Raw genomic sequence first — 27,316 nt, 5'->3', positions numbered from 1 at the left:
TGATTCCTCCAGCTTTGTTTTTCTTTGTCAAGATTGCTTTGGCTATTCAGGGTCTTTTGTGTTTCCATACAAATTGTGAAATTTTTTGTTGTAGTCTGTGAAAAATGCCATTGGTAGTTTGATAGGGATTGCATTGAATCTGTAGATTGCTTTGGGTAGTATAGTCATTTTCACAATGTTGATTCCTCCAATCCAAGAGCATGGTATATCTCTCCATCTGTTTGTATCATCTTTAATTTCTTTCATCAGTGTCTTATAGTTTTCTGCATACAGGTCTTCTGTCTCCTTAGGTAGGTTTATTCCTAGGTATTGTATTCTTTTTGTTGCAATGGTAAATGGGAGTGTTTCCTTAATTTCTCTTTCAGATTTTTCATCATTAGTGTATAGGAATGCAAGAGATTTCGGCGCATTAATTTTGTATCCTGCTACTTTACCAAATTCATTGATTAGCTCTAGTAGTTTTCTGGTAGCATCTTTACGATTTTCTATGTATAGTATCATGTCATCTGCAAACAGTGACAGTTTTACTTCTTCTTTTCCGATTTGGATTCCATTTATTTCTTTTTCTTCTCTGATTGCTGTGGCTAAAACTTCCAAAACTATTTTGAATAATAGTGGTGAGAGTGGACAACCTTGTCTTGTTCCTGATCTTAGTGGAAATGCTTTCAGTTTTTCACCAATGAGAATGATGTTGGCTGTGGGTTTGTCATTTATAGCCTTTATTATGTTGAGGTAAGTTCCCTCTATGCCTACTTTCTGGAGGGATTTTATCATAAATGGGTGTTGAATTTTGTCAAAAGCTTTTTCCGCATCTATTGAGATGATCATATGGTTTTTCTCCTTCAATTTGTTAATATGGTGTATCACATTGATTGATTTGCATATATTGGAGAATCCTTGCATTCCTGGGATAAACCCCACTTGATCATGGTGTATGATCCTTTTAATGTGCTGTTGGATTCTGTTTGCTAGCATTTTGTTGAGGATTTTTGCATCTATGTTCATCAGTGATATTGGCCTGTAGTTTTCTTTCTTTGTGACATCTTTGTCTGGGTTTGGTATCAGGGTGATGGTGGCCTTGTAGAATGAGTTTGGGAGTGTTCCTCCCTCTGCTATATTTTAGAAGAGTTTCAGAAGGATAGGTTTTAGCTCGTCTCTAAATGTTTGATAGAATTCGCCTGTGAAGCCATCTGGTCCTGGGCTTTTGTTTGTTGGAAGATTTTTAATCATACTCTCAATTTCAGTGCTTGTGATTGGTCTGTTTATACTTTCTATTTCTTCCTGGTTCAGTCTTGGAAGGTCGTGCTTTTCTAAGAAATTGTTCATTTCTTCCAGGTTGTCCATTTTATTGGCATAGAGTTGCTTGTATTAATCTCTCATATTCCTTTGTATTTCTGCAGTGTCAGTTGTTACTTCTCCTTTTGCATTTCTAATTCTTTTGATTTGAGTCTTCTCCCTTTTTTTCTTGAAGAGTCTGGCTAATGGTTTATCAATTTTGTTTATCTTCTCAAAGAACCAGCTTTTAGTTTTATTGATCTTTGTTATTGTTTCCTCTATTTCTTTTTCATTTATTTCTGATCTAATCTTTATGATTTCTTCCCATGTGCTAACTTTGGGGGTATTTTGTTCTTCTTTCTCCAATTGCTTTAGGTGTAAGGTTAGGCTGTTTATTTGAGATGTTTCTTGTTTCTTGAGGTAGGAATGTTTTGCTATAAACTTCCCTCTTAGAACTGCTTTTGCTACACCCAATAGGTTATGGGTCATCGTGTTTTCATTGTCATTTGTTTCTAGGTATTTCTTGAATTCCTCTTTGATTTTTTCAGTGATCTCTTGGTTATTAAGTAATGTATAGTTTCGCCTCCATGTGTTTGTATTTTTTACAGTTTTTTTCCTGTAATTGATGTGTAGTCTCATAGCATTGTTGTCGGAAAAGATACTTGATATGATTTCAATTTTCTTAAATTTACCAATGCTTGATTTGTGACCCAAGATATGATTTATCCTGGAGAATGTTCTATGAGCACTTGTGAAGAAATTGTATTCTGTTGTTTTTGGATGGAATGTCCGATAAATATCAATTAAATCCATCTTGTTTAATGTGTCATTTAAAGCTTGTGTTTCCTTATTTATTTTCATTTTGGATGATCTGTCCATTGGTGAAAGTGGGATGTTAAATTCCCCCACTATGATTGTGTTACTGTGAATTTCCCCTTTTATGGCTGTTAACATTTGCCTCATGTATTGAGGTGCTCCTATGTTGGGTGCATAAATATTTACAGTTGTTATATCTTCTTCTTGGATTGATCCCTTGATCATTATGTAGTGTCCTTCTTTGTCTCTTGTAATAGTCTTTGTTTTAAAGTCTATTTTGTCTGATATGAGAATTGCTACTCCAGCATTCTTTCAATTTCCATTTGCATGGAATATCTTTTCCCATCCCCTCACTTTCAGTCTGTATGTGTCCCTAGGTGTGAATTGGGTCTCTTGTTGACAGCATATATATGGGTCTTGTTTTTGTATCCATTCAGCCAGTCTGTGTCTTTTGGTTGGATCCTTTAATCTATTTACATGTAAGGTAATTATCGATATGTATGTTCCTATTACCATTTTCTTAATTGTTTTGGGTATGTTATTGTAGGTCTTTTCCTTCTCTTGTTTTTCCTGCCTCGAGAAGTTCCTTTAGCATTTATTGTAAAGCTGGTTTGGTGGTGCTGAATTCTCTTAGCTTTTGCTTCTCTGTAAAGGTTTTAATTTCTCCATCGAATCTGAATGAGATCCTTGCTGGGTAGAGTAATCTTGGTTGTAGGTTTTTCCCTTTCATCACTTTAAATATGTCCTGCCACTCCCTTCTGGCTTGCAGAGTTTCTGCTGAAAGGTCAGCTGTTAACCTTATGGGGATTCCCTTGTATGTTATTTGTTGTTTTTCCCTTGCTGCTTTTAATATTTCTTTGTATTGAATTTTTGATAATTTAATTATTATGTGTCTTGGCATGTTTCTTCTTGGATTTATCCTGTATGGGGCTCTCTGTACTTCCTGGACTTAACTATTTCCTTTCCCATATTAGGGAAGTTTTCAACTATAATCACTTCAAATATTTTCTCAGTCCCTTTCTTTTTCTCTTCTTCTTCTGGGACCCCTATAATTCGAATGTTTGTGCATTTAATGTTGTCCCAGAGGTCTCTGAGACTGTCCTCAATTCTTTTCATTCTTTTTTCTTTAGTCTGCCCTGAAGTAATTATTTCCACTATTTTATCTTCCAGGTCTCTTATCCATTTTTCTGCCTCAGTTATTCTGAATAATAATGAATTTTTAATTTCATTTATTGTGTTTTCATCATTGTTTGCTTGCTGTTTAGTTCTTCTGTGTCCTTGTTAAACATTTCTTGTGTTTTCTCCTTTCTATTTCTATGATTTTGGATCATCTTTACTATCATTACTCTGAATTCTTTTTCAGGTAGACTATTAACTTTCATATGTTTGGTCTGGTGGGTTTTTACTTTGCTCCTTCATCTGCTGCATATGTCTTTGTCTTCTCGTTTTGTTTAACTTACTGTGTTTGGCGTCTCCTTTTCACAGGCTGCAGGTTCGTAGTTCCCGTTGTTTTTGGTGTCTGCCCCTAGTGGCTAAGGTTGGTTCAGTGGGTTGTGTAGGCTTCCTTGTGGAGGGGACTGGTGCCTGTGTTCTGGTGGATGAGGCTGGATCTTGTCTTTCTGGTGGGGAAGATCGTGTCTGGTGGTGTGTTTTGGGGTGTCTGTGACCTTATTATGATCTTAGGCAGCCTCTCTGCTGATGGGTGGGGTTGTGTTCCTCTCTTGCTAGTTGTTCGGCATAGGGTGTCCAGCACTGGAGCTTGCTGGTCATTGAGTGGAGCTGGATCTTCGTGTTGAAATGGAGATCTCTGGGACAGCTTTTGCCGTTTGATATTATGTGGAGCCAGGAGGTCTCTGGTGGACCAATGTCCTGAACTTGGCTCTTCCACCTCAGAGGCACAGGCCTGACACCCGGTTGGAGCACCAAGACCCTGTCATCCCCATTGCTCAGAAAAAAAGGGAGAAAGAAAGAAAGAAAGGAAGAAAGGAAGGAAGGAAGGGAGGAAGGGAGGAAGGAAGGAAAAAATAATTAAAATAAAAAATAAAATATAATTAAAAATTAAAAAATATAAAAATAAAAAAAAGAAAGAAGAGTAACCAAACCAAAAAACAAATCCACCAATGATAACAAGCCCTAAAAACTATACTAAAAAAATGAAAAATAAAAAAGGACAGACACAACCCTAGGACAAATGGTAAAAGCGAAGCTATATAGACAAAATCACACAAAGAAGCATACACATACACACTCACAAAAAGAGAAAAAGGAAAAATATATATCATTGCTCCCAAAGTCCACTGTCTCAATTTTGGGATGATTCGTTGTCTATTCAGGTATTCCAGAGACGCAGGGTACATGAAGTTGATTGTGGAGATTTAATCCACTGCTCCTGAGGCTGCTGGGAGAGATTTCCCTTTCTCTTCTTTGTTCGCACAGCTCCTGGGGTTCAGCTTTGGATTTGGCCCCTCCTCTGCATATAGGTCGCCTGAGGGCATCTGTTCTTTGCTCAGACAGGACGGGGTTAAAGGAGCTGCTGATTTGGGGGCTCTGGCTCACTCAGTCCAGGGGGAGCAAGGGGTATGGATGCGGGGCGAGCCTGCGGCCACAGAGGCCGGCATGACGTTGCACCAGCCTGAGGCGTGCCGTGCGTTCTCCTGGGGAAGTTGTCCCTGGATCACGGGAGCCTGGCCGTGGTGGGCTACACAGGCTCCTGGGAGGGGAGGTGTGGAGAGTGATCTGTGCTTGCACACAGGCTTCTTGGTGGCGGCAGCAGCAGCCTTAGCGTCTCATGCCTGTCTCTGGGGTCTGCGCCGATAGCCGTGGCTCGCGCCCATCTCTGGAACTCCTTTAAGTGGTGCTCTTAATCCCCTCTCCTCGCGCACCAGGAAACAAAGAGGGAAGAAAAAGTCTCTTGCTTCTTTGGCAGGTCCAGACTTTTTCCCGGACACCCTCCCAGCTAGCTGTGGCGCACTTGTCCCTCAGGCTGTGTTCACGCCACCAACCCCAGTCCTCTCCCTGCGATCCAACCAAAGCCCAAGCCTCAGCTCCCACCCCCCGCCCAACCTGGCGGGTGAGCAGACAAGTCTCTCGGGCTGGTGAGTGCTGGTCGGCACTGATCCTCTGTGCGGGAATCTCTCCGCTTTGCCCTCCGCACCCCTGTTGCTGCGCTCTCCTCCGTGGCTCCAAAGCTTCCCCCCTCTGCCACCCGCGAAGGGGCTTCTAGTGTGTGGAAACCTTTCCTCCTTCACAGCTCCCTCCCACTGGTGCAGGTTCTGTCCCTATTCTTTTGTTTCTGTTTTTTCTTTTTTCTTTTGCCCTACCCAGGTACGTGGGGAGTTTCTTGCCTTTTGGGAGGTCTGAGGTCTTCTGCCAGCGTTCAGTAGGTGTTCTGTAGGAGTTGTTCCACATGTAGATGTACTTCTGATGTATTTGTGGGGAGGAAGGTGATCTCCACATCTTACTCCTCTGCCATCTTGAAGGTCCCCCAGTCAGTACTTTATTTCAGAAAGAACATCAACTCAACCTAATAATTGTATATAGTGCATTGTAGAGTTTTTGTTTGTATTTAAAAGTTGAATTTTTATGACTTTTAAAAAAGCTATGGGATTAAAGGTTTAAATGGTATAAATGCAGTAATTTTTCATATTGTCGTAAAATGGTTTAGTTTTTAGACACTGATTGCTAGCCTCTGAGTCTTAACTGTATCTTAAACTAACCAAAGAATTTATTGTAATTTTTGATGATGATGATGATGATGCTAATACACCAGTAAATGACAGCCTTTCTGAGGTCTTAAGGAAGTGATGATTAATGGAATGCAAAAATGTCATTTTAATTGCATTCCCAAAATCATGCCAAAGAGACACATCAATGACATGCTTATGCCAAACTTTTAAGGTCTAAGTTTACCACTTCAAATAACTGAGTCTCTTACCTAAAATAAAATAATAAAATAAATTTAAAAAGATCCCCTTTCCCCAAACGCTACAACCCATTAATTCTGCTTCTATTGGATGCTGAACATAAAAGTATCATGAACTTGATGAATGTTGGCTATTCATTTATTTATGATATGATGTGGCCATTGCAGCAAATTGGGATGGTTTTCTGCATTACTGAGAAGACTGTATATCAATTCACAGTTAGGCACTCACTATGTGCCCAGCGCATTGTAAAATAAGAGTCATGGTTTGTGGCCTCCATGGACCATAAAATTTCTTCTCATTCATTCTTTTATTTGGTATTTATTGAGCACCTGTTGTGTACCGCACACTGAACAAGGCACTTGGGATAAAGGAGTCCACAAGACAAAGTCTTTTTCTTGATAGAATTTACTGTTTAGTGGAGCCATGATATGTGCTTCTGAAACAGTTGAAAATTGGGTAATACATAACAAAGTGTGATGAGAAAGAACCATGTGGAGTATAATGATTGCACTGGATTGTTTCATAGAGGAAACAGATTTGGAACAGAGCTTTATGGCTAAGTGTTGAAAATCACATGGGAGAGAGTGAATTTGTTTGGATTTAGGCCAGTAGACTGTTGTCTAGAGAATGCTAGTGTATACACTGACTTACAACTAAGGAAGACGAATTTCAGTTTGCTACTTAGATACCCCAAAGAAAAATTAAAAGTGTAACTACATCACTCCAGAGAATTAAGTTCAGAAAGTAAAAAAAGAAATCTCATTGATTAACGAGTTGTCTTATCTTGGTGACAAAACAACCAGATTGACTCAAGTGCTGTCATGAAATGGAATTATTTTTAATTAAATTGACTGGATAATCTGCAAGGTCTGAATTTTTTTCCTGACCAGAAGTATATGTTGATTTCATTTTGAACTATACTCATATTATGCTTTAGATTTACATAGACATTGGTTATAATCCTGACCCAGACTCTACCTAGTTATGTGTTCTGTGTCTCAATTTGTTCATCTGTAAAGAGTATATAACAAACTTACCCATAAGGTTGCTGAGAGCCTTTGCATTTGGTCTGTGGGCTTAGGTTGCCTTTTTCAATGACTGATTTTCTCTTAAAAATGGTGGATGTTTTTTCTCTTTAAAGGGACACTCATTTCATTAAAAACTCCTATTACATAATAAATTATTGTGCTAGAGCCTAGAGAAGGCTTTAGAAAATCTTTCCGAACTTCTGTAGTAATAAACCGACTTTGCCTGTAGGAAATTTCTCTTTGGAAAAACATAATGTTTTTCAGGGCAGATGTTTTACTGAAACACCTTAACATCCGTCCTGAAACACCTTACTGCTACAGTCTGCTTTTGCTATTAAAACAGTGTTGCTACTAAGTGTCCATCGACAGATGAATGGATAAAGAAGATGTGGCAAATATACACAATGGAATATTACTCAGCCATAAAAAGAAACGAAATTGAGTTATTTGTAGTGAGTGGATGGACCTAGAGTCTGTTAAACAGAGCAAGTAAGTCAGAAAGAGAAAAACAAATACCGTATGCTAACACATATATATGGAATCTAAAAAAAAAAGGGTTCTGAAGAACCTAAGGGCAGGACAGGAATAAAGACACAGACGTATAGAATGGAGTTGAGGACACGGGGAGTGAGAAAGGTAATCTGGGACGAAGTGAGAGTGGCATGGACATATATACACTACCAAATGTAAAATACACAGCTAGTGGGAAGCAGCCACATAGCACAGGGAGATTGGTGCTTTGTGACCACCTAGAGGGGTGGGATAGGGAGGATGGGAGAGAGATGCAAGAGGGAGGAGATATGGGGATATATGTATATGTATAGCTGATTCACTTTGTTATAAAGCAGAAACTAACACACCATTGTGAAGCAATTATACCCCAATAAAGATGTTAAAAAAAAAAAGTGTTGCCAGCAGTCAAAGTAGTCTTTTATTCCCAAAACAGTGCACCTCCAATACAATTGATTTCCAACTAGTTGTCCTCTCTTTAAATCATAGGTGAGTTGTTAATAATTATCTTAGTCATGACATTTTAGATAAACATTTCTTGATTAGGATGAAAACATCTTATGCATCTCTCATTGCTAATGTTTAGAGCATAACCAATATTTCTTTAGCCTAACTATGGGTTTAAGGTAGATAATCATAGCTAGAAAAACCCAGAGTTTACAATACTGCTAAAAGCATAATTCAAAGTAAAATGCCTCAACTCACTTTTATAACAAGGTAGGACATATAAAGAAACATACATATTTTCATACACGTTTTCTTTTTCTAAGACCTAAAATTTTTTCCTACTGATTTTTTATTTTCAATGTTGCCTGAGAACAGAAATGATCAACTAAGGATAACAATTAGAAGTGTGGATTAAAAAAGTAATTAAAAAAAGGATCCAAAACAGTATTTGAAGACCAGTCAAAAGGATGAGAGGAAAGAGACTAATAAAATGATAATCATGCCATTTATCATGGGGTAGATAAGAAGAAGAAGAAGAAAAAAAAAACGATGCTGAGCTTTGTCTATTCTATCACTTTACATCTATTAGTTAATATTTAAAAAAATACCTTTCCCTTCTGGATAAATAGCTCTCCTCTGCCCTTGCAGCTTTTTGACAACCGTCCTTCTGAGCCTCAGTTGGTACCCAACTCATGTCACTTACCTGTTAGTTACATCTGTTATGGCACAAGAGATTTGGAGCAATACATTTATATGTTCCCGATTTAAATAAAAGTTACTAGTGAAAGTATATTAAAAGAAATACCAAGTGAGAGAGTGCTAGAATCAGATAGAAAGACAACTAGACATCGGCAGACAGAAATAGAAACCTAGAGATTTAAAAATGAGACCTACCAACGCCAGGGAGACCAGTACATGAATCCTTATTCACCATCTCCTGCTCCTCAAATCCTGACTCCACCACATTTTAGTTGGGTGACCTGGGGCGAATTACCTAACTTCTCAGTGCTTCAGTTCCTTCATCTTAATATAGGGATAATACTGCTTTCCTCAAAGAGTTAACAGGTTTAAAAATGATATTAGGTATAAAGTGTTAAAACAGTGCCTGGAACATAGTGACTACTCACTAAATGTTAATGTTATTTTCTTTTTATCATCTTCTTGTTCATGAATGTAACATAGCACTACTGGTCTCATTACTGGGAATGGTAAAGATCACAGGCTTAGAAGCCAGATAGACTTGGATTTAAATCCTGCCTCTGCCATTTACCAGCAGTGCAAACTTGGGCAAGTTAATGTCTTTGTGATCTGCAGTATCAGAAAAATAGTAACTACCGTTGGGAGTTTTGTTAATATATATCAAGTGCCAACATGACTTTTCCTTTCCCTTTCTACCCTCCATTGAAGACAGATTGGGGTAAAGGAATTTTATTATTCCTACTATACCCAAGCCACCTTAGTGGGCCTGGTCTTCCTGTACCACTCTTGTGACTGGAGGTGTCAGACACTGAAAGGAATATCCAATGGCCAGCACAGTAATTCCTTTGGAATTACTGTTTGCATTATGTTTTGATTTGGTTCAAATTCAAAAACTTTAAAAAGGTAAGTCTCTCTCACTCTTGTCCCATCCCTGACAGGCAACCACTGATATGAGTTTCTTATTTATTCTTCCAAAAACATTTTATGAATATGCAGGTAAACATAAATATATGTATACATTATTTTCCCCTTCATACAAAATGTAATATATGCTTTCCTGTACCTTGCTTTTTTACCCTTAACAATGTGCCATGGAGACAGCCCTATTAGAATATATCAAGAGTGTCTCACATCTTTTTTTTTTTTCTTACAGTACTTTCTTGTATAGATATACAATGTTTCTTTTTTGTTTGTATTTTTGGCGTTTATTTATTGATTTAAATTGAAGTATAGTCGATTTACAATATTTCAGGTGTACAACAAAGTGATTCAGTTATATATTCTTATATATATTCTTTTTTCAGATTCTTTTCCATTATAGGTTATTATGAGATATTGAATATAGTTCCTTGTGCTATACAGTAAGTCCTTGTTGTTTATCTATTTTATGTATAGTAGTGTGTATCTCTTAACCCTAAATTCCCTATTTATCCCTCTCCCCCTTTCCCCTTTAATAACTGTAAGTTTGTTTTCTATGTCTGTGATTCTATTTCTGTTCTGTAAATAAGTTCTTTCGTATCATCGTTTTAGATACATATAAGTGCTATCATATGATATTTGTCTTTCTCTGTCTGACTTACTTCACTTAGTATGATAATCGGCACAAGCTTTTTAACCTCTAAGACAGAGAAGTCTCTGTTGTAGCACCTTGAATGCACCCATTCCCCCTGCCTCCCATTTCCAAGCTCCCAAGTCCTTCTGGGATCTGGCCAGTGGAAATCTCTGCATCTGTATCTCTCCTCTTCACCCTCCCATATCATTCTCAGTTTTGACCAGAGACTATGACCCTTCCCTAAGGACAGGAAAGATTTCTGGAGAGATGTTTGATTTCTAACCTTAAAAAAATTAAATATTTAAAACTCAGTGTAACTAACCAGTTCCCTTTAAGTAAATAAGCACTTTTGGGCAGACTAAAATTTAATGGTCTCAAATATCTGAGGCATTCCTTGAAACACATGTCCACATAAGCTTTCTTTTATGTCTGTTGTTTTTCACCTTGAATCCTTGACTTGGATCTGTGGTTGTCAGGCCTGCTTTCTGCTTAAATCTCTGAACTTCTGTTCTTGAAATTGCCTGTTTCTTCTTGTCTTTCTCACCTAAGCTGTGGGAGTCTTTTCCCTATTCTCCTGTGTAAGGTGGAGGAGAAGGATTTGAGAAAGTGAAAGACATAATTGCTATCCTCAAGGCACTTACAATAAAATTGAAGGACTATTACACATATACTGACATTATCTCATTATATTTTTCATATTACACTGATACTATGTCGGTCAATGCTCATGAAGTGGTGCCAAGCATGATGGGAATGTATTTAGAATGAGAGATTACCAAGCTATAGAGAGCTTAGGGACGGCTTCCTGGAGAAGATGGGGTAGGAAAGATAGAAGGATAGGTCATTCCCAGTGAGGGAAGGACAGGAAAATGACATGTTTTTGGCATTTATGAAATATTTGATAAAAGAATAAAGAAGTTGAAATAAGATAAATGAATAAATTAAAAAGTTGTGTCTGGAAGACCAGTTAAGAGCCTGAAATATAATGTTCTGGTTTTTAAGTGATAAGACACTGAAGAGGGAGCAGGATGTGGGTTTGAGGGACATCATCAAAGTGGATCAAAGAGCGTATGCATTGGTGCTGCCTCAGGTTTGACATATGAGGCTCTGGAACTGGATGTTTATACCATGAAGTAAATCCACTGACAGAGTCATAAATCTGTGACTCTAACTCTGCATATATTTAGATGTATGAATATATTGATGCATATTTATATATTCATATATCTAAGTGTGAATAATTTGGAAACAAGCAGGGAAAAGTGAAGGTTATCTTACTCTACATATTCACTAAGAGTATAATTAATAAGTAAGAAGCTTATTTCCTGTAATGTGCTAGGAGTTAGGATCCATTCATAGGCTGCATGCCAAGGAGAAACTAGCTGACATACTCCTGGAAGCACAGGTAGGTAGTTTGTCCAGATCACAGGAAATGATTGTTCCGTTGAGCTTTGTACTTACTGGACCATTTATAGAATGTTAATTTTATTTCTGACCAGTGCAATTTTTAAAAGGAAGAATGAAATTAGGGTATAAGAGGTAGACAGCCAGGAGTTTGCAAACTGTGTTGTATGGAGAGCAGTTGAAGAAATGAAGAAAATATAAGACCAGCGTTATCTTTAAAGTATGTGAAAGGCTGACATTAAACAAGTGCACTTATGCCATGATGCTCCGGAGAGGAAAAATTAAGATACATAGAATAAATTTTAGCTTGTGATAATAGAGAATGTTCAACAAATCACACAGTTAAAATGGCAGAGATTCTTGCATGAGTAGTGCTGAGTCTTTCCCTCTAGTTACTTAAGGATACCTGCAAGGAATTTGTGCTTTGTGGAGAAGACTGGACTAGATAAAGGAAACTTTCCTGTGTTCACTAAGATTTTGTGATTCTGTCTTCTCAGGTGAAGTGATGTAGACAGGTCCATGTGTACGTAATAAATGAAGGACATTTTGTTTTCCCTTCTCTCAGAATCAATTAAATTATATTTTTGCTTTCTTTGAAACATGAACGTAGGTCTTAGTGGTAGTGATCACAAAAACACATAATCATTTACTGTAGCTCATGACTAGATTTGGGCCGAGAAACTTTAGCATAGTTCCTCGGACCCCTCTGACTCAGAGACATCAATCCTAACCCTTGTTTTATGGCCTCTGCCTTATTCTTGGCCTCTCATAGGGGCAAGTTGGGTATATCTGTGTTAATCTGAAGGGAAAAAGAGAAGGGCTTCTTCAGGCATTTTTACAACTGGAGCAGGGCTTCAATCCTGCACCGCTGTCTTCTTCCATCCCCACCACTGCCTCGGGGTGGATGGAGAGGTGGGCTGGAGCAGCAGGTTCCAGGGGCCGCCTTCTCTAGGCCTGGTTGCGGTGAGAGCTCTGTGCCCTCAGGCGTGTCTCTCTGTGTCTCCCACTCCCTAGGAAGCTTTGTTTACTCTCCTGAGTGAAGTTTGGTAAGAATATTGAGCAAGTAAATTGCAGGGCCCTTAGGCAGTCTGGTGTAGTAATTAGAAGGGACAGGCCCTGGACATGCTTTCATTCAGGTTTATTTGACCTAATACATAAAAAGAGCTTTCCTAGCACAGGGCAGTACTCAGTTCTAATTTTAGTTGTTATTATTCATGGCTGTATCTCTCACTCGTAGGTGGCATAGCATGTTGTTCTGGTTTACAGGAGACTTTCTGCCTTTTCCATGATTTAGGATCCCATAACTGCCAGGATGACCAGTTCTTATGGCCTGATGCTGGCCTGTGTTTTGATGGTGGTCCAGTTCTATGATAGAGTCTGCAATTGTAATAAAGATGTTCTCTTAACTGTATAGTTTGTTCTCATTCATTTATGAGTAAGTTTCTCTCATTGTAGCTCAATACAATCTCTATTTGGTGTGTAGAACATATCTTTTGATTGTATTCATTTCACATTTCCTGTATTTTTTTCCTTAAAGAAATCACATGTGATATATATGTATATGTGTGTGTGTGTGTATAAACATTTTATTTATTTAAAATTTTTGTTATATTTTGTATTCTGGGGTAAATGACTGTATTTTATTCCTTTGAAAAGTGTTAGAAAAAAAAAATACAACTTTTTTTTTTTTTTAAGGCCTAGCAGCAGGGGACCACGTGGACGATTATTCCTAGGAGTTCTGGCATAAATTTTCCCTCTAAACAGACTCAAAAAAAGTGCAGGCCTGGGAGAAGATACTGGAATGGGAAATGAAAATACACAGATTCTACAAATGAACCTTCTCTAGAAAGATTAATATTTTGTTTTTTCAAGTATTATACTTTTTTTCTTCTCTATGTACTGTTCAGTTGAAAATTTTTCCCACTCTTCATTTTGCACCTGATTTCCTCAGCCGGCATGAAGCAGCAAAGATGCATACAAAATATTATGATTTAGGACAGTCCCATTCTAGGGGGAGCTATCTTGATATAGCATGCCCTGTTGTCTCACTTCTTTGCAACTGTCAATGTCTTTAGGCAGAGACAAAAATGCGCTGTCAATCAGACCACTGGTTAATCCTCTATCAAATCAAACAGAAAAAAAATTTATTGTACAAGTGTTTGTATTTTGCAGCACTGATGTATACTTTAGGGGTACACAACATTTCACAGCTGTTCTAGAGTTGTGGTATAAGAAATACCACACGTTTTTGTCCATTTCTCCCTGCACTATAATATTTCTGTCTTACTTATCTCTGAATCATTCACCATGTGCAAACACTGTCTTAATTTTAATGAGTATTCAATAAATAGGAAATGATTGAAATATTACCTTCTATATTCAACAATGTAGAAGTTTATAAAATTCAGGTATGGGAAAAGTTCATAGTTGAAAGATGTATCCTGTTAGAGCCTCTACATTACAATTTGTTACTTTAAAAAAAATCTATTACTTGGGAGTTACACTAGAGTAAGTTTTTTTCTCAAGGTTCTTGTAGTCACTGTTGCAGAGGTTAAAATATTCTATTTTAAGAATAAATGCTACAGAGTTAAATCACCACAAATATATTCAACTCTAAAAGTTACCTGTTGCATTGAGATGGATTCAGTGATTTACATAATGTACCTTTTCCAAAATTGCCATTAAGGCAATTTAAATGAACATGAAATGAAATTAAATGAAATTTCTAATTTGCAATACTCATAGGTGCTGTGACATTTAAAAATCATTCATCTATACCTGGTTCTTTACTCACTAGTTATCCAAATGAACACATAGATTGAACTTCTCAAACTTGGAGGTGTAATGAAATGGTTCCTTGGTAAAGCTTCCAGATGGACCACTGTCATCATCTGGTAAGACTGGACTGTAATCGCATAATCACAATTAGCCCCCATCTCTGTGGTTATTCAAGTGCCAACCCTAAAGATCAGTCTCTGGATGACCATGCTATAAGGGACAAGAACTTGCAAATCAGTGAACTGTACTTCTGTGTATGCTTTCAGCCCCTAAAGAAAGTGTCCCCGAACTAAGTCTTTTATGATGACAGAAAGGAGGACAGGAATGGTCTGCTTCTTGGAATAAGAAAGCTATGTGTGAAAATACCTGCTTTCGTGACTAGATGAGAACCATGTATAGTTGTCATAGACATTGTTCATATGAAAATAGATGTTAATAAAATGCTAGAAAATGGCTTGGTATCTAAGGAAGTTGGACATTCTACCAGAAATGGTTTTTTGATTATGTATTCATTTAAATTTCCTTAAAAAAATGGTGCCAAGGAGAAATACAGACAAACTCTAGCAGAAACAAAATTCAAAATTAGTCAAGTCTGAATAAATGAAGTTTTGATATACTAGAAAAATTGCAAAAACTCATCATTTTAATTACTGCATCTGTGATCATGTACCAGCAAATAGCTCTGCCTGTGGTACCTTTTATATGTCTTTATTATATTACTTACAAATTATAATTGTTTGCCTTCTCATCAGTTTCTCATCATAGGGACTTCATTCATTTAATTCATTCAACAAATACTGACCTGCCCTACTCTATGCCAGGTGCTGGGGATACAGCAGAGAACCAGATAAAAATACATACCTTAAAGGTGATATTTTAGTGGCAGAGACAGAAGTAAAAACTAGATAAAGAAGCAAAATATATCATATGTTGGGATTTCTCTAAATATTGTTCTTTGCATCACTAGCATCTACCACAAGGCCAGGACATAGTAGGCACTCAAACTACTCACTGCTGGCTTGATTTACTTTCGTGATTACTCAAAGGAACAGAAGTATAATTCTTGAATTTACCATTGCTTTTAATTGTGAACAGCCACTGGAGTGCTGATACCAGTCAACAAATATACAGACTTAGGGTAGGGGATGATGGAGTAACTTCCAGAATAAAACTTTAGTGACCATGAGCTCTATTATCTGTGAGTAAAGTAGCCTGTTAGATTCATTAATTTGGTGACCTTAACAGTTGATATAATTGTACTATGGGGCCCAAATAAATGGAGATTTTATTGTATCATCTGTCTGTTTTGCTCTTTGCAGCTAGCAATGAACATAAACACTCTGGCCCATACACGTCTTTGATTTCATCATTTCTCTATTGTCTTAATGTTGAGTGTCTTGAGAAGTTATCAGGTTAATTCATTTATTTTTTCATAGAATATCCAAACATTTGGCCTTTCCACTTCTCAGTTAGAATTCTAATCATAAACAAAGATGACCAACTGTAACCTGCCAAGGTCCAATGGAAAATATTTTAGAAAATAACACATAATACTTATGTGTCGGGTAGCTCTTGGAAACTAGATGAAAGGCTGCGTGTGTGATGAGAATCTGTGCACGGCTCTCTGGAATCCAAGTTCCGGTGGGCTGGCTGGAGAAGAATGCTTTCAGGGCTTGTGAGGTGACTGCTGATGGAGCCTAGGGAAAATGGTAGACACTCCTGTTCTTACCCCAACTCCCAAACTTCCACCAGGCTTATCAGGGCTGAAATTCCCCAGCAATTCTGCAGCACCTCTCTCACATACACATAGACATTCACAAATGATTAACAATAGCTCTGATTCTTTAGTACCATAGTACAAGCTTACCTTGGAGATATTGTGGGTTCGGTTCCAGACCACTGCAATAAACTGAATATCATAATAAAATGAGTCATGAAATTATGGTTTCCCAAGGCATACAAAATTATATTTACACTATATGGTAGGCTATTAACTGTGCAATAGCATTATGTCTAACAAAACAATGTATATACCTTAATTAAAAATACCTTATTGCGAAAAAAAATGCTGACCATCATCTGACAACACAAGGTTACCACAAACCTTTAATCTGTAAGAAAAAAATGCAGTATCTGCAAAGTGCAATAAAGCAAAGCACAATAAAACAAGGTACGCCTGTATATTTCAACAAATTACATGGGAAAAAAAGATACAGATTACAAAAGCAATGCACAATCTATCTAACAAATTAGTAAATTAGAGACAAACCAAAGTAGAAAATCAAAATCTTCTGTAGTTCTACTATCTGGAGTTAACAAAGGAAAACATTGAAATACACCCCAGGTTTTTTTTCTATGCATGCACAAAATTATGTATTTTTTTTTTCAAAATTGGGATCATACAGTGAATACAGTTTGGTAACTTGCGGAACTTCCCTGGTGGTCCAGTGGTCAAGACTCTGCTTCCGCTGCAGGGGGCATGGGTTCAATCCCTGGTTGGGGAACTAAGATGCCGCACATGTCGTATGGCAAAGTTTGGTAACTTGCTTTAAAAAAAATTAAGACTGAATCACAAACATCAATGCTTGCATTTTTTCCCATTACATGAAATTAGCATAATTTATCCTTTGTTGCATACTTGGTTGTCCTGAATTTTCAATAATATACTATTGTCAACAATATGCTATGATCGTTCTTTTACATGAATATTCCACCCACATCTTTATTGGTGGGTAAGTGGTTGGTGCTTCTCCCAAGCTAGGCCCTTGAGCAACCTCTCTTCCAGGTTGGGGCTGGGGGTCAAGGGAGGGAGAGAGAGGGTGTGCCTGGCCACTGCCCTGGTGTTCTGGAGAGAAGCCTGTGTACTGGCTGCCCTCAGCAGAGGACTCAATGGCTTTTCACAGCTGGTGACCACACTGCTGCTTGCAGCGAGGGAGGAGAGTCAAGTCAGAGAAGTGTGTGTCATGTAATTCAGGCATTTTTTTTTTTTAATTTTTATTTTATATTGGAGTATAGTTGATTAACAATGTTGTGTTAGTTTCAGGTTGCTTCTAAACTAGGCCCAGCTGTTCCATGCAATTGCACCAAGCATCTTTGTTCCCGACTACACAAAGCCATGTCTTGGCTGGGCTCTGAGATCTCCAGGAACACACCTAGTCATTAATAGGAAATGCATTCACTTAATATTCATGAGGCAAGAGAAAGATTGATTCCTTCATTCTTGAACCAAAAAAACCCTCCCAAAACTCAGCAAATAGATTTTAAGTTCCATAAGGGCAGGAAACGTCTACTTTGTTTGCCACTGTGTCCTCAGTGCCTAGCACATTTTCTGGCACATAGCAGATAATCAACACATATTTGATGAGTAAAGAAAAGACATGAAGTGAAAATATTGTGTTGGCCAAAAAGTTTGTTCAGGTTTTCTTGTAAGATGTTATGGAGAACCTGAACGAACTTTTGGCCAACCCAATATCTCAATCCGATAGCCAACTGGGGCTTGGCTCTGCTTTCTTCTGAGAGAAACAGGGCTCATATAGGCTTATTTCTTCAATCCTGCTGGCTAACTTGGGGAGCAGGGACATAGGACTCTGGACCTGACCAAGGTACTATTGTATGGGGACTAATTTTCTCTGTGTTGAAACTTGGCCGGCCTTATTTAGTTAGAGAATCATTAAGCCTGCACTTTGATACATTTTTCCCCTACAGAAGGACCCATAAAGGAAAGAACCCGTTCCCAAAGGATCTGTGTGGACTGCAAGATCTTGTTCCTTTTAGTGGCAACAAACCACCTTGGAATCCTTTACTAGCAGATGGTGTTGTGTTAAAACTTTTAGAAGCATTCTAAGCCTCAAAATATTAGACCTCTGTGATGGATAAGCAGATGTTTCTCTGATGACTAGTTGCTGTGCTTCTAGAAATAGCCTCAATGAATAAAAAATAATACAATTTTATTCATTTCAGCACTTACTAAGAACATCTTAGGTATCAGCTTTGTACCAGATATTAGAAATAAAAATAAAAAGAAGAGATGATCATAGATATACTGGATAATACATAATTATCAGGCAGTGTGGCAAGTGATACAACTGGGTATAGACAGGGTGCTGGGGCAGCACAACTTGCTAATTCATCTCGGTGAAGTCGGGGAAAGTTTCATGGAGGCGAGCCCATTTTGACATGGGGTTTGAAGGATGGGTAGGAGTTTGTCAGGCAGAGAAAGGGGGAGTAGAAATTCAAAATGAAGAGACTTACACAAGCCAAAGTTCAGAAGGGAATGGTGCATTTGGGACAGATGAGGCCTTTACAGCGGTTGGAGCAGAGGGTGTTGGCAGGAGAGACAAGGTTATAGAGGAGGATTTCAGATGCATCATCAAGAAGGCAATTAAGGGGTTTCTACTTTGTTGTGTAGATAATGAAGGTGTTGGTAAGGGACATTTTTCCTTCAACCATTAGTATCACCAGGCCAAATTAAGATATTTCTTCTTGATAATGATCCATCAAGAAGACCAAGAAGACTTGATTTTCTTTTCATTTGGGTTTTAGGCTTTTACATCTTCTCTTAATCCTGGTGACATAATAATCTAAGTCTCCCTTAAGTTTTCAGTTTTACCTTTTGTTCATTTATTTGTTACTTGTTTTTATATCCAAGGTGTTTTCAAAGATATCTTGTTTGCTCTGCAGTTGTTCGTTTAGAAGTTAAAGCTGGGCTCAGTGATTAGACCAGTTCTAACCTATAGCTGGGACCATTTATGGAACTTATTCTACAAAATGATCTCTTTAACATCATGAGTGGTCAGGAAATGGACACATGAGACCAAAATCTACATTGTTATTGTTAAGTCTCAATGGTAATGAAGAGGGGAACCCATTTCCTCAAAGCCCTTAGGAAATCCCATTGCATTTTGGAATATTTTAGCCAAGTTAAGGGTAGGGTAAGAGATGAAGGAAAGGAAATATGAAAGAGAAGACATTGGTATCATTGTAGTTACCAAGCAGAAAATTCTAAAAGTAACATTCCAGAACAATATAACATACCATGTGCAAATTAGTATCAGATGCTCTAAATAAATTTTTAAAAACCCTATAGTTTATCCAAACTTTAGCTTATCTATACTTTATTTGCATAAATAAACTGTAGTTTTTTCATTGAAATTTACAAATGTGTGTTGGCTTTGAATTTTCTCTTCCCAGAAGTAAGAAAAGGTCTGTTACTAGGATCAGTGTTTGTCCTCTCTTGGGTCATTCTATTTGTGCACATTTGACTTGCCAGATAAGTTATCATTTTTGTAGTTCTGATGTCAATTTGAATTCAAAGGATTCAGATGTCTACATCAATGTTTCTGTGACTGTTCATTTCTTTTTCTCAGTATTTTGCAAAATAACATCACTTTGTGGAAAGTGAAATGAATAGCATAAAGCAGTCTGTTCAGTTAAAAAACTATAGGACTGAGCTTTGTGACCACCTAGAGGGGTGGGATAGGGAGGGTGGGAGGGAGACGCAAGAGGGAGGGGATATGGGAATATATGTATACGTATAGCTGATTCACTGTTATATAGCAGCAACTAACACAACAATGTAAAGCAATTATACTCTAGTAAAGATGTTTAAAAAACCCACAAAACTATAGGACTGAGAAAATGTCTCTCAGCTGATTTCCGTATTTTTGTTTTGCAGGTGACAATGGCCAGCATTGGAATGAATAGGCAAGATTTTATGGGTGCCTGTGAAAGAACCCTTTTTACTCTTCGAATGGCAACATGGAATCAAATCTTAGATCCCTGGGTGTATATTCTTCTACGGAAGGCTGTCCTTAAGAGTCTCTACACATTTACCAGACGCTGTTGTGGAGTACATATCATCAGCTTACATGTTTGGGAGCTCAGCTCCATTAAAAATTCCTTAAAGGTTGCTGCTATTTCTGAGTCACCAGTTACAGAGAAAGTAACTCAGCAAACAAGCACCTAGTTCAGTAGGATGGTAAATCAGTGTAGGTCTAGGACCAAATTAAGGAAAGTTTTGGCAATATTTCAGTTAATGTATAAATATAGAGAGCCTAACTGGAAAAAATCAACCCTCAGCCAGATAGTCTGGGGGGCACTTTTGTCAGATTTGGCTTTCGAAATTTGTTAAATTAACTGTATAATTGCGTATTTTCACATGTTTTTGTCAACCGGAGGTAAACGTGATGAAATAATGCCACAGGAGTCAAATTGAAAACAATTTTGGGCTTATCTGTGTTATTGATGCTTTTGGAACAAGTGACTCTCTTGAAGCCTGTAGCATTTACTTGGCCTACTACCTGTGCAGTGAAATGGCTATTTGGGGGTGTCACTGCTCTATAGCAGTTCCTTATAGACTAGGCACAGTGAAGCGGAGCGCCCTCTTTTGATCTGGTCTGTTTTACCCCAGATTATGTAGCCTCAATTAGTGTGTTGTCACGTCACAGTGGATTCCTTGTGGTTTTTTATAATGACTTCCACGTACGTGAGGTGTGGCTGTCAGTTTGCCTGGTCTTGTGAGCCTGTTTAGAATGAGCCTATCCTTGTCATATTTGACAGATACGACTGCTTGCATTTATTATTACGGAGGTCAAGTGTTGTTTGAAGATATTCTTGTTAAGTCATAGTTTTCAAGTAATCACCATTTCCTCTGAAAATTCTAGTGTATAGTCAATAATTTTTAGAGAAACAAAGGCTCTGTGAGCACGTGTATAGGTGACATGCATTATATCAGTTCCTAAGAAGCTCTGCCATGGATAATGCAAACAAGTAGAACTTAAACCCCAAGTGATAGGTGCAAAGAACATTGGCAAATGCGCTTTACCTTCAGAGTCATTGACACGGTGTCATTTCTATGTCAGGGAACAAAAGAAACACAACCTCTAGAGAATAATATTCAAAGACCGTCTGCAGCTAGTGTGGTTCTTTCCACTTACACACACACACACATACACACACACACACTCTCACACACACACAAAGAACATCAGAAATTTCAGTTGAAGAGGGCTCCTTAAATCTGTAATGTGGCATCTTCTAAAGCCTGTGCTACCAATGCCAAGGAGAGGGTTGGCAATTAGCAGGCATTTTGAGACCCTTATAATGGCTAACCAAGAGATCAAGGGTTGAAATCTTTCCCCAAATTTCTCAGTGATATTTTAAACTTTATCTTTGCTTGTTTGTATAACTTAACCCAAAGAATTTTAGTAATCATTCAAAATGTCATGGGTCTATCACAGCATAGGGTAGCTAGTTCTGCTTTATAATAGGGAAATGCATTTCTGTAAAAAGAGTCCCTTCATTAACTGGGGTCTGTTTTAAAATTAATCTTCCCTGTGAGACTGATTTTAGATTCTCTAGGAAATCTGTGCAGTTCAATTAGACTTAAATTATTATTTTCACAAATTTTTGCTTTTGACTGGTAATTTACATTGGAAGTTATTGTTAATTTTGGTCAATGTTGGTAAATTGTAATGAATACATTAAAAGAAATTAAGCAAATAGCCTCAGTGAAGATTTAAAGACAACTATCTTTTTTTCCAATGAATTTAAAGTAGGGCAACACACATATACACACTGGCATATGATATTCTTAGTTTATGACCAGTAAATGATGAATCATACAAATGCAGGTCATTCTCATATATAGAGTACAGAGTAGGTGCTTGATACTTGCCAAAACTGGAAAGAATTTCTTGGTGCAAATGAGCATGGATGTGCAAAGTTTTTGTGCATTTTTAAACTGGCAACTACATACTGGTTATTTTAAGATATACATATATATATATATATATATATATATATATATATATATATATATCTTCAGTGTATATACTTAAAAAAAAGCCATTGCAGTTTGTTATCATTGTTGTATTACAGAAATGTTCTCATGTGTTTTAGGAGCACTTAGAGACTAAAAGAACTTGTAGACGGTTTAGAGGAGATATGTATTTCCTACAGTTGCTTGAGAGAGTGTTGACATATTGTGAGATGAGGCACAAGGAACCAAAGCTCCATCCTTTCTCCTCAGGCTGGGTAGCACGCTGCAGCGAACACTCCCATAGAGCCTGATCTGGGAGAGATGTGGAGGAGAAACCCTCATTCAGAGTTTTAGGCCTCTTCTCCTTGTGGCTTCTACTCAAATGACAGAATTGTTGCTCTGTTGCCATGATGTCACTCTGGCCATGTGTGTCTGCATTGAGGAGATATTGTGACATGACCATGTGTGGGAGAGTATGAGCTTCGCATGCAAGATTTTGGGGAGTGACAGGGTGGTCATTCTCTGCACAACCTGGAAGAGTTATCTCTATTATCTGAGAGTAGGTTTAGGGTAACTAAATTGGTTTTATGATGCTGTTAAACTCAAAAAATAAACACCAAAAATTGAAAAAAAAATTAGTCAAAGAATATGTGTGTTTACATTGTGTTAGGCTTTTTTGTCCACAGAAAGTGAAATAAAGTGAACACAACAATATGCATATCTGACTTAATTGTATTTCTGTTATTATATGTATTTCAGTGTAGTTTGACAATTTATTGTATAAGGAATAATAAATGGAGCATCTACCAATAATTTTCATATATTTGTTCAAAGTACTGGAAGTAAATAGTGTTCAGCAAGTTTACCAGTTTTGAAGTTTTATACTCTATTTTAAAATTTATCATTAGACCATCAGAGTAATTGAATTTCCCTTCTCATTGGATAAAGTAGTAGCTAGGCAACTTCACATGCAGTTTGATCAAATTATTTCTGGGGAATTATATTACTCTAGGCAAATTACTTGAAAATACCAGACTTTTCCTGATGTTAGTGAACTTTAAAAAAAATGAGACCAAAAAACCCCCAACAGCACATGGGTTTTCATGCTTGTGAATGCAGAGACAGATAACGCTGATTCATAATTAGCTGTAAGTGTATCCCAAAACATCAGATTTTTTGCTGATGGATTTAATTAGATGATAGAAATATGTTCTTTAAACATTTTTTCTAAAGGCAGAAAGTTGCTTCTAACTATCTGTACTGCTGAAGTGGAAAATACTTAAAAGTTAACACACACACACACACACACACACATATATATACATAGATATATCTGTCTTGTAAAACAGATGGTCTTGTTTGATCATTTTCAGTCTTAAAATGAAAAACCTACTTTAGTTTTGTCCTAATCTGAGTTTAGAATCCAAATAAGATTATTTGTTAAATAAATAAAGTGAACTTTTTGTGAAACTTATTGCTAGCGTCACCTATATCACCATTATTGCTCTAAATTAATTGTCTAAGGTGAGAGTATAAAGGATGGGAGTGTATATTTTCCTCCTTCTTCATCTGGAGGTCAGAATATTTTACCACCTGGTAAAGAATAGTGTTGGACTTCAACTTGTTATTGACATATTTTAACAGTAGATGAAATGTGTTACGTGAATAAATGTATTTTGTTCTCTTCATACTTGTTGGATTGTATAAGAGAGTAAAGAGTGATATGTGTATTTTGTGGCTTCCATCAGTATGCAACTCATGTAATTTTAGTGCTTTGACTACTTTAAAGCATTAAACAAATGATTTTTAAAAAATAAACTTGGACTGATGTTTATCAAGAGTGGTTATTTTTAGGAAGATCATATAAAACTTGGAACTCTTGAACCTACCTAAACTTCCATTTTTACCTGCTATTAGATGGGAAGAATTTCAGCTTGTTTTCCATTATTACCTTTTGCTATCCCTTTCCTGTCCACTCTTCTGTGACATCTGCTTTCTTTCTTTTTCCTGTGCCTCATTTTATGTAGGTAGGTCATAATTCTGATGGGAATCTGATCATTTCCAAAACACAGTGGCCCAAGTATACCTGTGATAACAAACAACCCGCAAATCTCAGTGCCATAAACCCAGAAAGGTTTGTATCTCACCTGTGGATGCTGTCCACTCAGAAGGGGAGCTCTGTTCACTGTAACCACTCAGAGACCTCAGGCGACAAAGCAGCCATCATCTTATATGTTGCTGTCTGCAGTGCTAAAGGGAACAACAGCCTGCTGAATCATGCACTGGCTCTTAGCGCTTACACCTGGAGGTGATACATATTACTTTTGCTCACACATTTCTGGCCAAAGCAAGTAATATGGTCCCACTAACTTCAAGCGGGGCAGGTAGATGCAATACTATAAAATGTCCAGGAGGAGAACTGAAAATAATTGGTAGATAGCACTAGTGATTTCCACATTAGGTAATTTTTTTTTTCATTATTGCCTTTCTAATGGCATTCAAACTGGAACCAGGTTTAAAAAAAAATTTTTTTTTTATTTAGAAACACCGTGGGATTAAAAACATTTAGGTCTCATTCACCTAAGAATCTTGTAATCTATAAAGATAAGACAGAATGAATGCCATTATATATTCCACAAGCTTTTTGCAATTAATAGAAATTTTAGATGACAAACAAAACAAAACAAAACACCATAGAATAAAAAGAGAAAAACTTGGTTCTTAAAAATGCAGGGAGCTCGGTGGTTTGTGACCACCTAGAGGGGTGGGATAGGGAGGGTGGGAGGGAGGGAGACGCAAGAGGGAAGAGATATGGGAACATATGTATATGTATAACTGATTCACTTTGTTATAAAGCAGAAACTAACACACCATTGTAAAGCAATTATACTCCAATAAAGAAGTAAAAAAAAATGCAGGCAGTGGGACCTTTCTGTACAATGCCTAAGAATAGCTTAGTTGCAACACTGTCTGAAATAGTTGCTTTTCTAATAAATGAGGATATTTGAAATTTATTTTTGCCTTTGCATTTTCAGTCTCCTTATAATTGAATATCTTGATACCTTGATATACTCTTTGCCATTGAATTTTATCAAACTGTCAGAAAACCCAAAGTAGTATAATAGCACTAGAACAAGATTAAACTACATTTCTTTTCTTTTTCTCCAAGTCTCTTCATTTTGAACCCAAACATGACAGTATATGAAATGAATCAGAAACTTGGCTAAATTTAAATCTTAGGAATCTTGAGATGTAAGTTCATATATACTAAGTGTCCTGTTCAAAGATTCTGTAGGGCGTTATTGCAAAGAATTTCTGGCAGAGCTGTCTTTCTGCCCTGCAAAAATATCAACTGAAAGTAATATGATAAAGTTATGATATGCAATTATGAAAAAGTAGTTGGAAGGTTTTTACATTATCAAAATCTCATATTTGTTAAAGTATACTTTTTAGTTAATAATCTAGATAGTTTATGAAAGAATAATGAAAATACTGTTTTATATACATCTTATTCATAAAAAGGAAAGGTAGAATTATTGAAATCTAAAGGAACTATATTTTGGATTTGAAGTGCCCTTTACATTTTTACTTAGGATGGAAACTCAGTCTTAGAGTTTCGTATTTAATTTCATTTGAATTATTTTTAATGTCTGATTGGCAAACTCCAAATTAACAAAGTGCATCCTGCTGTTACAGTGCTACCTTTCCCACGTTAAAGGAGGCAATTCAACACTAGTATACACCAACATCATCTTAGCTTTAAAAAATGAGATCATATGAGACATCTACTGTGTTCTGCACTTCTTAATTTCAATTGTCCATGTCAATATATTCAGAATACTCTTCTTTAACAGCTAAATAGTATTACATAATATAAATGTGTCATAACTTAAATAAACAATTTTCCTATTGAAGGAGAGTTGTTTTTGTTTCCAGTTATTTCCCTTTTTCAAACAATGCTATTTTGATATGCACACCTTTATAATTTGTGTGTGTGTATGTTGTGGAATTGCTGGCTTAAGACATGCTCATTTTCAATGTTCATATGCATTGCTAAATTGTGCAGTGTGTACAGCCATTCTCGTCTAAGAGAAGATGCCTTATTCCTGACATCACCTACTGTGTATTCCAGCAATCTTTTTATTGTCACCAATCTTATTGGCAAAAATAAAGCATATTTAAGTCACCCTTTAGGTTACTTGCATTTCACTTTGCTAATGAAGATGGGCATGTTTTCATACATTTATTAGTCATTTGTGCTTCCTCTATAAATTTCCTGTGCCTGACCTTTATCCATTTTTAATACACTCATTTTTTCCTCTTGACTTGCAGGAAGACTGTGTATATTAAGGATATTATCTTTGTCAGCTTGGGCTGCTCTAATGAAGTACCATAGACTGGATGACCTAAACAACAGAAATTTATTTCTCACAGTTCTGGAGGCTGAGAAGCCCAAGATTAAGGTGTCAGTCAATTAGATAATTGGTGAGGGCTCTCTTCCTAGCCATCTTCTTGCTGTATCCTCACATGGCAGAGAGAGAGAGAGAGAACAAATTGTCTGGTCTCTTCTTATAAGGGCACTAATCCCATTATGAAGACCTTGCCCTCGTGACCTCATCAAAACCTAATTACCTCCCAAAGGCCCCATCTCCAAATACCATTACATTGGGGGATAGGGCTTAAACATAGGAATTTTGGGGGGTGGGCAGACACAATTCAGTCCATAGCAGGTATTAATACTTTTTTATATATGTCACAAATACTTTTCTACATATGTTACAAATACTTTTCTACCAGGCTGCCATTTTCTTCTGCATTGACGGTGTCTTTCACTATACAAGAATTTTACATTTTTACTTAGGTAGAACTAACCTTTTATGGATTCCTTCTTTTGTTTCTTGTTTAGAAAGACTTTCTGTCCTCAAAGGTTATAAATATATCCCCCATGTCATTTTCTACAATTCAAGTTTTATTTTTTATCTTTAAATTGTGTAGTTTCCATGGAATTTATATTTTTATGTCATGTGAGATGGGTATCTAACTTTTCTTTTTAAATCCCAGATGTATAACCAATAGATCCAACATCATGCTAGCAATTTCAGAATTTTTTTTTAAAGTTATA

The 27,316-nt window shown here is 37.0% G+C and overlaps 1 protein-coding gene across 2 annotated transcripts in view; it reads left to right on the top strand.

The window, feature by feature from the left end:
• PTGFR (prostaglandin F receptor) overlaps positions 1-25,208 on the top strand; it is a 63,356-nt gene extending 38,148 nt beyond the window's left edge. For both annotated transcript variants that reach the window (XM_082420844.1, XM_082420845.1), the window contains one exon: positions 20,110-25,208. In XM_082420844.1, the coding sequence (XP_082276970.1) occupies positions 20,110-20,400 (291 nt within the window). In that variant the 3' untranslated portion in view covers positions 20,401-25,208. The remainder of the gene's footprint in view (positions 1-20,109) is intronic.
• The last annotated feature ends 2,108 nt before the right edge of the window (positions 25,209-27,316 follow it).

This window comes from Balaenoptera physalus, assembly GCF_965194825.1.
Source record: "Balaenoptera physalus genome assembly, chromosome: 1".
In the NCBI taxonomy this organism is placed as follows: domain Eukaryota; kingdom Metazoa; phylum Chordata; class Mammalia; order Artiodactyla; family Balaenopteridae; genus Balaenoptera; species Balaenoptera physalus.
This window is presented reverse-complemented; position numbering and strand designations above follow the sequence as displayed.